The sequence below is a fragment of the Dermacentor variabilis genome, chromosome 1, assembly GCF_050947875.1.
Source record: "Dermacentor variabilis isolate Ectoservices chromosome 1, ASM5094787v1, whole genome shotgun sequence".
Taxonomy (NCBI): Eukaryota; Metazoa; Arthropoda; class Arachnida; order Ixodida; family Ixodidae; genus Dermacentor; species Dermacentor variabilis.
In genome coordinates, this window is record NC_134568.1 from 117,321,947 (window position 1) to 117,339,009 (window position 17,063).

Here is a 17,063-nt window from a genome sequence, read left to right on the forward strand (position 1 = left end):
ACCTTTATCTACTATTATGGCCACACCGCCCGACGAGGCGAAGACATCGGTGCGGTCTTTGCGATAGATGGCATATTGTCGGAGAAAGTTAGTGTGCGAAGGATTGAGGTGTGTCTCTTGAACACACAGCACCCTTGGATTTAGCTTACGTAGCATTTCCTTAATGTCATCAAGATTGTGTATTAGACCTCTCACATTCCAATTATTATTTGTGTAGCCATAAGTGTTTTGTGCTGTGTGTTAAAGAGATAAATTATCTCACGAAACCTTTCCAGGCCCCATGATACGGAATTTTTTCTTTTCTCCGGGGTAGTGCTGCTGGCATCCATCGCCTCTTCAGAGGCGGTGGATGACGTCCGCTCGGCGGACACACTCAGGAGTTTTTCGGGCATATCTGCATGGGCAGTGGCCCTGGGACCGGTAAGCCCGGAGGTCTGCGGGCCCTTCTTAGCAGGAGGTAGAGCAGGAGGTTGATGGCGTGACCGCTGTCACACTCCGTGTGACTTGCACGACCGCCGAATGATGTGGCGCTACCCCCCGGCGCGTCACGTCAGTGTAGGACGAATTGGACTGATTGTAGGCAGAAAAACGCTTGCGCGCTTCCGGAAAGGAAATGTTTAGTTTGAGCTTCAGTTCTACGATTTGTTGTTCTTTTTTTCTTTTTTCCATGAGGGGCACGATCGCGAGTATAGGCAGGGTGGTCTCCTTCCCAGTTGACACAGCGGGTTGCTGAAGTGCAGATGTCCAAAGAGTGTTCGATGAGTAGAACTACACTTATCACAAGTAGCACGCCTTCTGCAGTTTTGAGACCAATGCTCAAAACGCTGACACTTGAAGCATCGACGCGGATTTGGAATGTATGATCTGACACGAAGCTTACAGTAAGCGGTTTCGATTGATTCAGGAAGGTTGCTGATTCCGAAAGCAATGATTATGTGCTTGGTTGGTATTTACTTGTCATCTTGCCTAATTGTTATTCTTTGCCCTTTGACTACGTTCTGGTCTTGCCATCCTCCAACGTCGAGACCGGCAGGTCTAGCCCACTGGCCCGGTCGCGGGCACGCCGGACAGCCAGGATTTGCTTGTGTAGAGCTTGTCCAGAAGCCAACGAACAATGACATTAAGGACAACGTAGGGTAAATTACTTGTACTTACTAATTGAATTAAAGAAATGATAAATTATTGCAAATGAAGGTGTATGAAAAAAAAAACTTTCCATAAGTGGGGAACGATCCCACGTCTTCGTACCTGAAGGCGTCAATGTTGCCGGATTCGAGACCCTCGTTAAGTAATAAACGAGAAGAAAAGGGGTTAACTGAGGGGCCCGATTTTTATTAATCATATCATAAGAAGCCAACAAACAATGACACCAAGGACAACATACGGGAAGTTGCTTGCACTTACTAATTAAATTAAAGACATGATAAGTGTTTGGATCGCACCGCTGGTACGATCTGTTGGGAACTCGGCGCTGACGCCCGTGGTTGTACCTGGGTCGCAAGCCCCAAGGGTAGCGTTGGCCTGGCGGCCTGGGGTACAACTGGAAGCATCCGAAGGTCCCGGCAAAGCATGAGTCGACTGGTAACAACGAAACAACTTGTTTATTTTAACATCGCAAAGAGTTGGCGGTCAGGTTTGACCGAAGTAGAGAGACGGGAGAGCACTTCACTCAACAGAAGAAATCGGAGCCCTCCTTTTGGCGTCCGGGGGCAGCTGTTTTTATACTCTCGCAGTTGAGGGCAAGAAGGAACCCCTCAAAAGACGAGCACGTGAATGTACAATGGGCTAATGGTGACGCACACTGTCGTAGCGCTGCCGTAGCACCATGTCGAGCACAATCTCGTAGCACCCTGTCGTAGCGCTGCCGGTCGGGCACAATGACTGTAATGAGAGGATGATCCCTGCTTTCGCATCGCCTGGTTCGGGCACAATGACTGGAATGAGAGGGTGATCCTTTGCGGTCGCATCGCCGCAGTCGCGCCTGGAAACACCTGCCGATGAGCGTTGCGACGACGACGATCGGGCCAAAATGTCTGCCGCCCCGCCGCAGTCGCGCCGGCAAAACCACGTGTCGCAGGCGAAACGCAACAGACCGCCCCGCCGGGGGAAGGAGATCCCGATGGACAGGGGACTGCATCCGCTGTCCGGAGGGATGTCGCTCGATGATGCTCATAACCGAAGTCGGGCGTCCCTCGACGTTTCTTGAGCGCAGCGCACAGAGAAGGCCTCGTTCTCTCGTTCAGGTTCGCACGGGACACTGCAAAGTGACTTCGGGAGAGTTCACATTTTTGTTCTCGTTCCCGGCAAGCGTTAGAACTACGCTGAAACTCAACCGCTCAGTCAGCAAGCACGGCACAACCCTCACTAAGCCCTGCCAGGCTCTTTCCCCTTTTTATACCACTGCCTAGTTCCTTACAGTAGTCTAGCATCACTCAGAACGCGTCCACAAATTGAAAAATTGCACTAGAAAGCATATCATCACTTTGAAACACTAAACAAAAGCAATATGTTAAAAAAAATCCTGCCTCAGGAAGAAAAACATCAGTAACAAACAATTTTGAGGCTGATTCCTACGTTAGGGGCTTCGACTTAAGCCATCGGCGTTACCGTTGAGACTCCCCTTTTTGTAACGCACCTCAAAGGAATATTGTTGTAAAGCGAGGCTCCAGCGCAGGAGGCGGCCATTTTTGGGAGAGATGGTCTGCAGCCATTGGAGAGGGCAGTGATCCGTCTCAATGATAAACCTCGAGCCGGCTAGATAGCATGACAATTTCTGAACGGCCCACACGAGACACGCACACTCTTTCTCGGTGGCGCTATACGCCTGCTCACGACTGGACAGCTTACGACTAGCATACAGGACGGGGTGTTCTACTTCTCCATTTTCCCGTTGGCACAGTACAACGCCCATGCCTCGCTCACTAGCATCGCACTGAACAACGAACCCTTTTGTATAGTCTGGCGATCGTAGCACAGGCTGGTTTGTTAGGGCACTCTTTAGGGCGCTAAAAGCTCTTTCCTTTGTCTCGTCCCAGACGACTGTTTGAGGCTCTGTTTTTCTTAGAGCATCCGTCAGGGGAGCCGCGATATCAGAGTACCTAGGGATGTACCTCTGATAGTAGCCGGCGACACCCAAGAACGACCGAATATCGGTCTTGGTGCGCGGTTGCGGAAAGTCTCGCACAGCGGCCACTTTTATTTCAGAGGGGCGGCGACGACCCTGACCAATCACGTGACCGAGGTAGACAACCTCGGCCTGTGCTAACTGGCACTTAGGAGCCTTGACTGTCAAGCCCGCTTCGCGCAGGCGGGTTAGCACTGCCCGCAAGTGTGCCATATGCTCAGACCAGGATGCGGAGAATATCGCTACGTCGTCTAGATACGGTAAAGCGAATTCTTGCTGTCCCCGCAACACTTATCCATGAGACTTGAAAAACAGTATGGCGCGTTCTTCAAACCAAAACCAACACTTTAGGGACGGAATGTTCCCATTGGTGAAATGAACGCCGCATACCTACTAGCCTCTTCTGTAAGTGGAACCTGCCAATAACCCCTGACAAAGATCTAGGGTGGAAATAAACTGAGCGCTACTAACTTTCTCAAGGCGCTCCTCGATGTTAGGGATCGGATAAATTTGATCCTTAGTGATGGAATTAAGCCTGCGGTAGTCGACGCAAGGACGAGGTTCCTTGCCCGGTACCTCAACTAAAATCAAAGGGGAGGTATAATCACTCTCACCTGCCTCAATAACACCGAGCTGTAGCATTTTCTTTACCTCAGCCTCCATAATATCGCTCTGGCGGGGTGACACCCGATACGCCTTGGATCGTACTGGCTCTGTGGAGGTAAGTTCTATATCATGAGTAAGTACAGAAGTCCTACCAGGCCTCTCAGAGAACAGACCTTGAAACTCTTGTAATAGCTGGTGTAGTTCGGTTTTTCTGCTCGGGCGACAGCGGTGCTTTACTGATAAGGTCACTAATGACTTGACCGGTGTCTTCCCTGTTCGTCACTGAGCCTAGTCCCGGAAGCTCGACCGGAAGCTCTTCAGGAACGTTTACCATCATGCACACCACTGCTTCCCTTTGTCTATAAGGTTTGAGCAGATTACAGTGGTAAACTTGCTGTGCTTCCGCTTTCCTGGCAGACTTACCACGTAGTTAACGTCCGACAGTTTCTGAACAATTCGTGCTGGGCCTCCCACTGCACGTCTAGTTTTGTTGTTTAGCGATGTGCGCAATATCATGACCTCATCGCCAATCTCAAAACGACGGGCCTGGCTGTCCGATCATAATAAACCTTGGCCCTCTGCTGGGCCTTTGTCATTGCTTCACCTGACAACTCCTGTGCCCTTCTTAAGCGTTCGAGGAGCTTAAGCACGTACTCCACCACGACTGGGTCGTCGCCCCTACCTTCCCACGATTCTCGAAGCATGCGAAGCGGAGATCGAAGCGAGCGACCGTACACCAGTTCAGCTGGCGAAAACCCCGTAGCCGCATGCGGCGCGGTCCTTAAAGCAAACATCACCCCAGGCAGACACAGCTCCCAGTCAGTTCGATGTTCAAAACACAACGCTCTCAACACGCGCTTCATGACGGAGTGGAGCTTCTCAACGGAATTCGACTGTGGGTGGTACACTGAGCTGTGTAACAGCTTTACCCCACACCTTTCGAGAAAAGTTGTCGTCAAAGCGCTAGTAAACACTGTGCCCTGATCTGATTGGATTTTCCGCAGGGAAACCAACTCGCGCAAATATGGACAGTAGTGCATTAACTATCTCAACTGAGCTGAGTTCTTTAAGCGGCACTGCTTCAGGGAACTTTGTCGCTGGGCAGATCACAGTCAAAATGTGTCTGTACCCCGTGGCTGTTACCGGCAGAGGTCCCACAGTATCAATAACGAGCCGTCTAAAAGGCTCCGTAATGATAGGTACCAATTTCAACGGCGCCCTCGATTTGTCCCCTGGTTTGCCCACCCGCTGACAAGTGTCACATGTCCCTCACGAAATGGGTCTGCGTCCCGAAAACACCCTGGCCAATAGTACTCTTGCAAGAGACGGTCCTTAGTTTTCTTAACTCCAAGGTGTCCGGGACCACGAACCCCGTGTGACAAGCGCAACAGATCCTGACGATAGCATTGAGGCACGATCAGCTGATCGAACTCCACTCCTCTGCGGTCTAGATACTTCCGGTACAGGACTCCACCTCTTTCCACAAAACGCGCAGTTTTCCTGGCGATACCTTCTTTGACATTGCAGCGCACGTTTTCCAGGCTGCCATCCTTTTTTTGCTCGGCTATCAAAGCCGTCCGGCTGACTTTTAGCAACCTATCAAGTCCGTCTGACGTAGGCGCGATGAGCAAATCAGTAGATAGCTCTTCTAACTTTCCCGCGTCGGGCGTTTCCTCTCCAGTATCTGGCGCCTTTAACGTTACAGACTCAAGTTTATTCAGTTCGGGCGTGCTCGGAATATCAGCTTGCTGCGCCTCTGACCCTTTTTCGTTGTTTGATAACGTCGGCCCCGCAACTACCGCCTTTGCAGCGAGCTCCCGAACCTTCGATCTGGTTAAGGCCTGAACACTAGCTTCACCAAACAAAAGCCCCTTCTCGCGCAGGAGGTGATCGGACCTGTTTGAAAATAGGTACGGGTACTGGGGGGGGCAGCATAGATGACACTGCCGCCTCCGTCTCAAGCGCTCCGAAAGGTCCTTCAATCAGCACTTTTGCTACCGGCAGACACACGCTATGAGCTTCCACGGCTTGCTTGATCCATGCGCACTCGCCCGTGAACATATGCGGTTCTACGTAAGACGGGTGAACTACATCCATCGTAGCTGCGGAATCGCGAAGCACTCGGCACTCTTTCCCGTTCACGAGGAGGTCTCGCATGTAAGGCTCGAGAAGCTTCATGTTCTCGTCAGTGCTGCCTATTGAAAAAAACACAACTTTTGGTGTTGTTTCCGGACACTGCGCCGAAAAGTGACCCGGCTTCTGGCACGTATAACAAACGCGCGCTTGCCTCATCTCGAACCGCTTTCTGCGTTCGGCTTCGGCTGCTGCCGTCTCCTTAGGTTCGGTCGCACTGCTTCCACTCGCATCCGCACTACGCGTGTTCCCCTTTGCTCTCATGGGTGTGAACTTCGGCCTCTCAAACTTCGAGCCAAATTCACCCTTTTGACCGTCCTTAGCTCCGCGAGCCCGACGCGTCACAAACTCCTCGGCTAGCTCAGCGGCTTTAGCCACCGTACAAACGTCTGGCCTATCCAAGACCCAGTATCGCACGTTCTCCGGTAACCGACTATAAAACTGTTCTAGCCCGAAACACTGCAGAACTTTATCGTGGTCACCAAACGCTTTCTCTTCTTTGAGCCACTCCTGCATGTTCGACATAAGCCTATACGCAAACTCTGTATATGACTCACTTCTGCCTTTCTCATTTTCCCGAAACTTCCGACGGAACGCCTCCGCAGACAGCCGGTACTTTTTTAGCAGACTCGATTTTACTTTGTCGAAATCCTCTGCTTCCTCTCTATCCAAGCGAGCGACTACGTCGGCCGCCTCGCCGGGTAACAAAGTGAGCAAGCGCTGTGGCCACGTTTCCCGAGAGAACCCCTGCTTCTCGCACGTTCGCTCAAAGTTAACCAGGAACAAACCAATGTCCTCTCCAAGCTTAAACGGCCGCATCAGGTCAGTCATTTTGAACAATACTCGTTCTCCTGCGCCGTGTGCCTGACTTCCATTACGAGCGCGTTCCATCTCTACCTCGAGACGCTTCATTTCCAAAGCGTGTTCGCGCTCTTCTTTTTTCTCTTGTTGCTCTCGCTCTTTCTGTTCTTTACGTTCACGCTCTTCTTTTTCTTTCTGTTCTTTAAGTTCACGCTCTTCTTTTTCTTTCTGTTCTTTAAGTTCGCGCTCCTGTCTCTCTTTTTGCTCTTTAAGTTCGCGCTCCTGTTTCTCTTTTTGCTCTTTAAGTTCGCGCTCCTGTCTTTTTGACCTCTCCTCAATAGTCTCAAGGCATTCCGACAGCTCGTCATCCTCAGCCTCTAACTCAAGAATAGCCTTTAGCAGTTCAGGTTTTCTTAGTTTGTCTGAGACATCCAGACCCAACTCTCTTGCAAGCTCCAACAATTTCGGTTTGCGCAACGACTTCAAATCCATGGCTGCTCTGAATGCTGCTTTCTCTACTGCTTACTATTGTCTTGCCGCAAACTAACCCGGCAGCAACGACAACCACAATTACCAGCTCTGTTTCTGACACTAACAAAAAGCCTGGCAAAGCTCAGAAGAAGAAAGTCCCGCACTCACCAAACCTCGCAGCCAAGAGTCCAGCGCAGTCGTTCCGCTGCAGGCAACCAGTCATCACACAGGGCTCGTTGCACTGCTCCCGGATCGTCGATGAGCTGCTCAGCATACAGTCAACTGCATCTCTTCGCTGCTGGCCTCCGTTGTCGCGATCTCACCGCTGGCAGACAGTTGTTTGAAGTCGGAGGCGATCTCACCGCTGCCAACCAGATGTTTGGATCGCACCGCTGGTACGATCTGTTGGGAACTCGGCGCTGACGCCCGTGGTTGTACCTGGGTCGCAAGCCCCAAGGGTAGCGTTGGCCTGGCGGCCTGGGGTACAACTGGAAGCATCCGAAGGTCCCGGCAAAGCATGAGTCGACTGGTAACAACGAAACAACTTGTTTATTTTAACATCGCAAAGAGTTGGCGGTCAGGTTTGACCGAAGTAGAGAGACGGGAGAGCACTTCACTCAACAGAAGAAATCGGAGCCCTCCTTTTGGCGTCCGGGGGCAGCTGTTTTTATACTCTCGCAGTTGAGGGCAAGAAGGAACCCCTCAAAAGACGAGCACGTGAATGTACAATGGGCTAATGGTGACGCACACTGTCGTAGCGCTGCCGTAGCACCATGTCGAGCACAATCTCGTAGCACCCTGTCGTAGCGCTGCCGGTCGGGCACAATGACTGTAATGAGAGGATGATCCCTGCTTTCGCATCGCCTGGTTCGGGCACAATGACTGGAATGAGAGGGTGATCCTTTGCGGTCGCATCGCCGCAGTCGCGCCTGGAAACACCTGCCGATGAGCGTTGCGACGACGACGATCGGGCCAAAATGTCTGCCGCCCCGCCGCAGTCGCGCCGGCAAAACCACGTGTCGCAGGCGAAACGCAACATAAGTTAATGGAAATGAAAGTGGATGAAAAAAACAACTTGCCACAGGTCGGGAACGCTCCCATGTCTCTGAATTAAGCGTGCGATGCTCTACTAGAACTAACCATGGGAGTGTTCCCAGGGTTATTTCTAGTAATAAAACATAAATACCCAAGAAAGTGGATGGGAAAATGGCGCCGCGGTAGCCCAATTGGTTAGAGCATCGCGCGCGTAATGCGAAAACGTTGGATCGTTGCCCACCTGCAGCAAGTTGTTTTTGTATCCACTTACATTTCCATTAATTTATCATTTCTTTAATTCAATTAGTACAAGTACGCACATGTGAAGGTTACGTGCATCGCCAGAAACATGCGAAGTAGAAGGGGGGAATAGCCAAAGAAAGCTATCGCTCTAATACAGAAATGCGGCACCGCGCTTTGGTGAATGGTCATGTTAATGAAGCACGTTCTTTTTGCACTGATATGCTAATTTAACGCTAAAATCAAATACGCCAAAACTTTACTTCGAGCCTCAATGTTTGCTGCAAACCCACCCCCAAATCTCCGCTCCTTACGTAATAGCCCTACTACGGGGTCTTTAATGAAATGAAATGAAACCAAGGAGTTATTTCTGCATTTGATTCCTCGTTCTGTGTTCTATACAACAACGCGTAGCCCGTCAGCCTACGTAGTTGTTAGACACGAGCCCATCACGAAAACATGCACCCTTCCGTGCCTCGGAAATACTACTTTAATAATTTCGTTTGGCGACCCTTCATGCTCATGTCATTTCCGTTGGTCCAGGACTCTGCGCCTGCGGCGGTTTGGGTCCGTGCGGCTGGTGGCCCCGCCGGCTAGCGACCTTGTGGATAGCGGGACTGCATGTGGTAGACGCCTGGTTGTTGGTGTCCGTAGCTCTGCACCTGGTAGCCGCCCGGAGTGGCGACGCTGGAAATGCCGTAGCCTGACGGGTATCCGCTTCCGCTCGGGTAGCTGTTGCCTGCAAGATGCATGACAAGTGCCTCGTTCAAAGATGAATTCACGTTTGCGCTCGGGGGGTTATTGCCAGGCTAATTCCCTGGCTAAAGCCCATATTGTCGTGGCTCTGTATCGCTGACGCACAGGCGTTACCAGACAACCTTATTGTAGCTGCTCGTAGGCGATGTACTCGTGGATGATAAACAGCCCTCGTTGAAGCTGCGTTAGAGTGAACGTGTTAACAAAACCAATTTCTTGACGTAATAGTTCTGCGGAAACCCGCAAGGTGGACAGAAGGATTTAATAAAGGAAAAATTAGACATCCACCCAATCGTAGCAATTGCTACAAAGGAAACCCGTACGGGTTCCTCTGAAGAAAAGCCTCGGAGTTGAAGAAAAATTCGTACTGGTCCTGGACTCGAAACCGGGACCAACGGAACAAGGTGGTCCCAGGTTATCTTCTTATAAGACTTTTTATAAGACTTTTACAACATATGACTTTCTGACAACAAAAAACTTTCTATAATAATTGCCTGTGGCAGATAGCATAATTTCAATCCTTGAGCTGGATTACTCAGAAAGGCGTACATTACTTGCATGATAAATCGAAACATGTTTTCAACGAATTATGAAAAAGTTCCTAATTAACTTCATAATAAAGTTACGGCACATATTGCAATTTACTAATTGTAGCCGGTGAGCTTGCAAGGCACTTAGAATTATTTTCAGGATGACACCTGCAGTTTCGAGATATTCATTGCCAAAGCGTACGATGAAATACGCGGGCGTTCCAGTTACTTTTGTGCTTCAATGCATAGATGCATAGCGCTGAAGGTCGTACGTAAGAGAGGAGGAATCATTCACTTCCGCAGTGCAAGAAGACACTCCCATATACTCATGATTTCACCAAACCGTTAATTTTGTATCACAGATTTGCCTACATAATTTGTTGACAACATGTGTGAGAAATCCATGCTAAAATTACCGAGCGCCAGTGTACCAAAAACAGGAAATGAACCATCATCGCGATAGCAACGCCATAACACCGTGACTCACAACCAGCTCAAAATGCCAAAATGCACCGAAGCATCGAAGAAAAAGGCGTGCGGTTAAAAGCGCTTGTGTTTGTATTTCCTTTCATTTAACTTCGACCAAGTCGCCAAATTGCTATCGTGAAACAATACCACAGTGTAGGCATGGCGGAAACTGAGGCCGACTGCGCAGTATCCAAGTATGCTGCAAGGAATGGACGCGATTGTACACAAGAATGTGAAAATATCGCACGACAGACTGAATTCTGTAAAAGTCGGCACACTTTCCTAATAGGACTGTGCTTACGTAAAGAGCGCGTCAAAACGTGGCAAGCATATGCAACTTCGGCATTTGCAGTGGTTTCTTAGCTATAACTATGTAAAGCTACAACAATGTCTTACACAGATCCTCCTGTAAGGGCTTACATTTTGCACGGGCTCTTTCTGTAAAGACTGAACATCGCAACAGGCTATGTGGAACTTGAAAAAATTCAGGATTGAAGGGACCCCTGACCGAAGAGCACTTGGTGCAACGTTATCAAAGTTATTGTCTGTGTGTGTCTTCGCCATAAACTTGCAGCTGTTTAAATTTGAGAAGGAGTTTTGTGACACTTACTGTAGTAGTAATTTTGACGACCGGGTTCGGCGTTCTGCGGTGAGGCACACCGAGATGGCCACGCCCCCGTCGCCTGCTGGTAAGCGGCCCATGGACTTTTCGACTGCTTGTCTGCGCAGACAGAACAAACCACCACAGTTTTGCATGTAAATCCTCTAATCAATGCGCAAGCTCCCGGGTGACCACTGGAAATCGCCGCTAGAGACCAGAACAAGTAATAAAACCAAGCCCGACTATCTCTTTGTCACTGGCATCATGCATGCGCTTACAGTTTAGTCCAATTGTGAGTAAGGTAACTACGTTAATCTAACATTAAGAAGTCGACTTAAGTTTGGTGAGGAATATTTTCCTCTCAATCGATGTATATGGGATAATGGGTAGGGCGGCTGGGTCAACCTAAAGTCCAGAAACGTGGCTCACACCAATCTGAAAGAGACGGTGGTGGATGCAAACAAGACAACGTTAGGCCGGGTGTAACTCCTCCAACGCCACCCCGACTTCTGACACGGACCGCTTGTGCCGGTTTGGTGCAGATGTCTCCGGTTCACTAATTTGTTCCTCATATCACCCCACCTCGCTGCCTACGATGAGTCGGCCAGAAGCCCAAGCGTCCGAGCTATCCACTGACTTCGGGCGTGCACGTATATAGACGCCGTCGATAGTCAGCAGTCGACCTGCTGCCAGTGCGCAAAGATTCTGCATGCGGTCCTGCGTTAGCCCGAACTAATTTGCCTAAACTAAATTGTGACATTTTTTTGTGTGGTGATAGCAGTTACATGGACAATGGAGTGGTGTTCATATGCCATCGTCGCCGCCGCCGTGCTGTCACAGTTTCGAAGGTGCGTGCATGGCCCGCGCGTACAAAGCTAGAAGGTCTTCTAAGACGCGAGTGACGCGCTGTGCGTTAGGCAGCAAAAACTGCGAGGCCGAGCGAACGCGTCCCACGCTCCGCTCAATCGGCTAAGTTGCGAAGTCAGGCAGCGTTCTGTCTTTGCTGCTGGCATGCGATGGGTGCACGTGTACCCCATAACGTCAATGCTCAACAGCTGTGTGCGTATACACTGGTCCGAGCGGAACGGACAGTGAAGCTATAGCTACTCCTTTCATAGGGCGCTGACAAACGCCGGCGGTTTTCCGCCTGTCTCATCTCGTGCACTATCGAGGTGCGATGCCTGCAAAGACAGCGCTCCTCATATATAATCCTGAGACGCCTGGTATATTAGCTGCCAGGGCACTGTTTCTGCTACACTTGCCTCGCGTACTGCGTCGCGCCGACATGTAGCCCCCGCGTATTGGTAGAACACCGTCTGAGGAGCTGTACCGTTACGCTAAACACTGATATTGCTATCAATCTAAAGCTTTAGTACACGTCGTAAAAATGCTTTCGTTACCGTTAGCGAGCGACGCAAGGCTAACGCTATCGTACGCTGCAGCGTACGGACTAGTGTTTTGTAATAGTGTAAACGAGCGGAGCGCTAACACAAACAGTTGCGACGCCACCAAAATGATGACGTTGATCGTAAAATTTAAGTTGTGGCGCCATATATATTGCGCAAGCAAACATTCGTAGTCTAGGCATGTGAGATCTGGCAGCACGCATGCCATGACTTGCCGTACGCGCCGCCAAATTTCGGAGACCATGTTCAGCTATAATATACAGCCGGTCTCGCTATACCAAGTAAAATTCTTGCTTGGGCTAGTTGGTTCATGCTTCAATTAGTAAAGGCAAGGCGCAGAAGACCAGGACTCAAGAAGAACATTTTGCGCCGGTCCTGTCGTTTGTGTTCTTGAGTCCTGGTCTTCGGCGCCTTGCCTTTACTAATTCTTGCTATACCAAAAGCAACGAAAAGTCGAGAACTTTCCCATGCTAAACCCTCTTTGCAAGCGTTAGCGTCACACGATAAATTCCAAAAATGGCGGAAGCACGCAACGCACAAGGCTAGCGTTCTGCGCATGCACCGTCTGGTCCCTCCAATTCATTACGCGTAACGTGGTGCCACTTACGCTATACTAAAATTATCCAATGCTACACCCCCCCGCCTCCTTTTCGTGCTAAACTGACAAATTTTAACTGAACTACGAGCTATACACATCTATACACCAATTTCAATATACTCATTTAAGCTGGCGAGCCAGTGAGTCATTATCGGTGTCAATTTCATTTTACTCCGGTGTTAGGAACACCGAAGCCTATTAATGAACCACTCGAAGAACATTGTCAGTGAATGTACACCACAATTTTCAAATGTTTCACGCCTTCACGTATGGACCAACGGTCCATTATGAATGAACTGGATTTCACTGAGCACAAACCTTTCTTTTTCATGAAAACAAATAGTGAAAGCGTGTAGTTTATTCTACTTGCGTGACCGCCGGTATAATAGCACTCAAATATGCAGCATCGCGCGCGAGCGCTTCCCGCGGTCTACCCCGGCAATTTCGTTTTACGTATACGAACCAGCAGTAGCAGCCGCGCTGGTCCAGCCAGCCGAGTAGTTCGTTGCTCCATTCGGCGGGTACCCCGAAGCCCCAATCTGTCCACCTGTGTAGCTTCTGGAACCCGGGTAGCCAGGCGACTGCTGGTAGGCCGTCTGGGTGGACTGCGGCATGACGTAGGCCTGCGCCGGGTAGTTGTGGTAGGCCTGGGCCTGGCGAGCATACTGCTGCTGCAGTTGCTGTTGCTGCAGCTGTTGCTGCAGTTGTTGCTGCAGCTGTTGCTGAATTTGTTGTTGCAGCTGTTGCTGCAGCTGCTGCTGAAGCTGCTTCTGTTGCAGCTGCTGTTCCTGCTGCTGCTGTTGCTGCTGCTGAAGCGCTAAGGCCGTCTGGTAGGCAGCAGCCGTCGTATTCGGGGAGTATCCCTGATTTCCCATTGCGTACCGCTGCTGTTGCTGCTGCTGCTGTTGTTGAAGGGCAGCCGCCTGCAGGGCATTCTGGATGGCCGCGTAGCCCTGCTGCGGTATCTGCCGCTGCATGCCCGAGGCTTGGTAGCCCTGATTGACAAAGGGATAGCTCTGCCCTACGGCAGCGGCGTACGCCTGGTAGCCTGGGGCCGTCGGGTAACTCATCCTCTTGCAAACTAAAACGTGCAAGAAGAAAAAGGGCGACTGGGTAGAAAGCGAACTGAAATGCAATGTAATCGACGTCTTAGCGATTGTCAGCTCCCTCCAAGAAGTAAGACTAGAATAACTTCTCGTGCTTTTCATATTTATGGACGCGAGACGGCATTCCCTTCAGTTAAATATAAGTGAATGTTAGAGAACCACATGCAAGAAAACAAAATCGTTCCGCAGTCCTCCACTAAAACGTCTCAGCGAAGTGTTGCTTTGGGAACTTAAAACCCTCAAATGAATTTCCTGACATCGGCGCCTTTCAGTCGCTGCTCCAGCCTGCCGGGATGAAAACATTGGCAGCACCACTACGCGAAGGAAACCTCCTCACCATTAAAAAAACAAAACCTGAAGACGAATCGGCAGATAAGTGCTGGATAGTGAAATTTTGCGGTGAATTTCATACCGAGTAGCATGGCAACCAAAATAACCGCACTATAAAAAAAATAATTAATGTACCAACTGGGACCGTATTTTACAAAAATTGTTTTTCACTGATTCTATCCATCTCTTATCATGCGTCCAGCCGAGTGGCCGATCATGGCGATAACGGGGGGGGGGGGGGGGGGGGGCTTTGTGCTAAGCCATAACGAACGACAAAGCGAAAGAAATATGAAGAATCGCAACAAAAAACGACCCACGTATGGCCGGGTGAACCTACACACTTAGACAAATCACCTAATAGAAATAAAATGAAGCAGCGTGGAAGCGAAGCATCCGGCGAGCCTCAGAGAGGTTCCGAGTCATCAGTACAACAGCTAAGACATGCTAAATGGCTGGGTCAGGCAGTTAACATCGAGCCTAGTCGACCAGCGCCCCTACGGAGGCCGGTACGCGAGGAGGTGCAGGCTTCGGCATACTCACAAGGGCTACCGATGTCCTTCGAGGCCTCCAGCCGATTCGAATTCACCGAGGCGACTGGCACGCGAGGGCCAATGCACGCACCAGCACCCGCGGTTGCCTCGCGCGGAACGCGCACCCCCGGTGACGCCTCGTCGTCTTCCCAAAAGTTTGGAACATCGAGTTTAGTTCGCCTTTTACACTACCGCGTGCTACACAAACTGTTTTCTCAACTTATTCGTAGTCGTTGTATCTCCTTATCGTACCCCGTGTGAAAAGGTTATATTTATTCGATTATTTCTATAGAAACTTATTTCACATCGTTGGGGATAGTTATATCGTTAGTTTGCTCTCTTGATCAATAAATGTGTGCTCTTTCGCAAGCTGCTATTGGGATTGTCTTTTACTTGTTTCGCTTAAATATAATTTCTCAATCCTTTTTTATTTCTTTTTTTTTCTGTGTGTGTGTACTGAGGGTATCTTCGGGCCACAGTTGCTGCGGCTTTTTGAAACCGCCTTATTCACGCTTGTATATGCAGAAGGCGCTAAGACCCGGCCGCGGCGGCCGCATTTCGATGGGGGCGAAATGCGAAAACACCCGCGCACTTAGATTTAGGTGCACGTTGAAGAACCCCAGGTGGTCGAAATTTCCGGAGTCCTCCACTACGGCGTGCCTCATAATCAGAAAGTGGTTTTGGCACGTTAAACCCCGTAATTTAATTTAAGGTGCTAAGTCTTAGAGAAAACAAGTTCTGTACACACACAAAGTACGACGGAGCAGCTTTGACGTTGAAGCTCATTTGAATGAAATGGTTTCCCTGCAGAAGTTTGGAGTATGAGATGCACTGCCTTCCAGAGAGGCTCGCTCATTTTGTGACGGGCGACCAACGATCGCGTAAGGGAACATACTCTGTAATACTGTTTCACTGCACAGTATTTCTACAAAAATGGTCTTCGAACTTGAGCGACTTTGCGGAATGAAACCGTATGCATGACATCTACGGAGTGTGTGCAGGAATGGATACTACAGTGTATGACTTGAGGAGGTACGTGCCTTGCACTGATATCAACTTTCTAGACACGTAGGTATAGATTTTCAATGGATAGATAAAAGGGGCCGTGGAACCTAAGAAAAATTACGGAGTAAAGCCGGACTTGGCGCTTGGTCACAGTGACCTGCCGATTACGCCAGTGAAGCGATTTGCGTACGTGAGAAAGAAGAAGAAGAAGAAGAAGAAGAAGAATGACTTTATTGTATGACTTTATTGTATGACGGTAATTCTGCGCTATTCAATGTTATTTCAATAGCTATTAGGAAATTTATGCTCCATAATAATTTCGAATAATCCACCCATTTCTTGGCCAATCCCCCATCGTGGGTAGGAGCCACACGCATCACAGGCTACAACAACAACAACAACAACGACGCCTTTAGTCCGAGTTATCGTCTCCGCTTGAGAAGGTGACGCCTCCTAGATGTGGCGATGTAGTACACCAGCCCCCCAGTCTGGCGCAGGTATTCGGGTACCGCGGCCCAGCTCGCCCAGGTGTGAGACGTGGACGGCGAATATAAGCAGGGGGGGGGGGGAGGAATTGATGTGTTGGCGCTCGTCATACTGGGGAGTGAGGACAGGGCGAGCGGACATACCCAGTACGTGTGTACCGCGTTAGGATGGTGCCCACATACCTGACAGATGGGGGTGGCCTGGTCTACGCCCAATGTGATGAATGATTGCATCATTATATAAGGTCTGAGATTGTCGGATGAGAGATGCAGCTGCCCATGGAAAGAGGTATGAGGGAGTCGGGAGGAGCATGCGCGATTCGCTGGAATATTTGAGTCGAGCTTGCTTGCGGTGCGGGCAAGATGGCGGACCTACGCGCAACTCTGCTCCCGTAGGGAGCATATACAGTAACTCTAAGAAAGAAGCGCGAGAGAGGAACCCGGTTGCCGCATGAGGCGTTTCTCAGCGTTCGCACGCACCGGCACACCATGCATGTCGAAGGCCACGCGCAGGCTTCGCGGCGGCGGTGCTATATGGCATCGAGTGTTCTTATGGAAGTGCGAAAGAGGAGTCCCACTGGATTACATGCCTCATACATCTCGTTTGGACGGTGGTAATAGGTGGTGTCGCTATAACGACTCAGTGCTAACGCATTACCGTCGACAGTCATCGCGAGATGGGTTCTGCTACAATTTTTTAAGTATCAGTTGCTCAGATTGTCATACGTCAGTGAAGCATATTTTTTTGTTATTTACTCCCTTGTTATGAGTGATAATACACGGCACAATAAGCAGATACCCGGAAAGATAGATCGTACGTGACGTCACGGACGCAGCT

At 49.9% G+C, this 17,063-nt stretch overlaps 1 protein-coding gene across 1 annotated transcript; it reads right to left on the bottom strand.

Annotated features, from left to right (window-relative positions):
• Positions 1-8,870: 8,870 nt before the first annotated feature.
• On the bottom strand, positions 8,871-15,155 carry LOC142583359 (uncharacterized). Its single transcript, XM_075693790.1, has 4 exons — positions 14,746-15,155; positions 13,233-13,850; positions 10,775-10,885; positions 8,871-9,149 (listed from the first exon to the last, which is right to left on the bottom strand). Exons 2-4 carry the CDS (start codon positions 13,837-13,839, stop codon positions 9,004-9,006), a joined length of 864 nt encoding a protein of 287 aa, XP_075549905.1. The 5' UTR covers positions 13,840-13,850; positions 14,746-15,155; the 3' UTR covers positions 8,871-9,003.
• Between the last annotated feature and the right edge of the window lie 1,908 nt (positions 15,156-17,063).

Excerpts from the sequence above, each read along its gene's own strand:
- LOC142583359 (XM_075693790.1), bottom strand. The coding sequence starts at position 13,839 with ATGAGTTACCCGACGGCCCCAGGCTACCAGGCGTACGCCGCTGCCGTA. Across the intron at positions 10,886-13,232 it reads CAGCGCGGCTGCTACTGCTG|ACAAGCAGTCGAAAAGTCCA; the intron begins GTTCGTATACGT and ends CTGTCTGCGCAG. Across the intron at positions 9,150-10,774 it reads TCGTCAAAATTACTACTACA|GCAACAGCTACCCGAGCGGA; the intron begins GTAAGTGTCACA and ends TGCATCTTGCAG.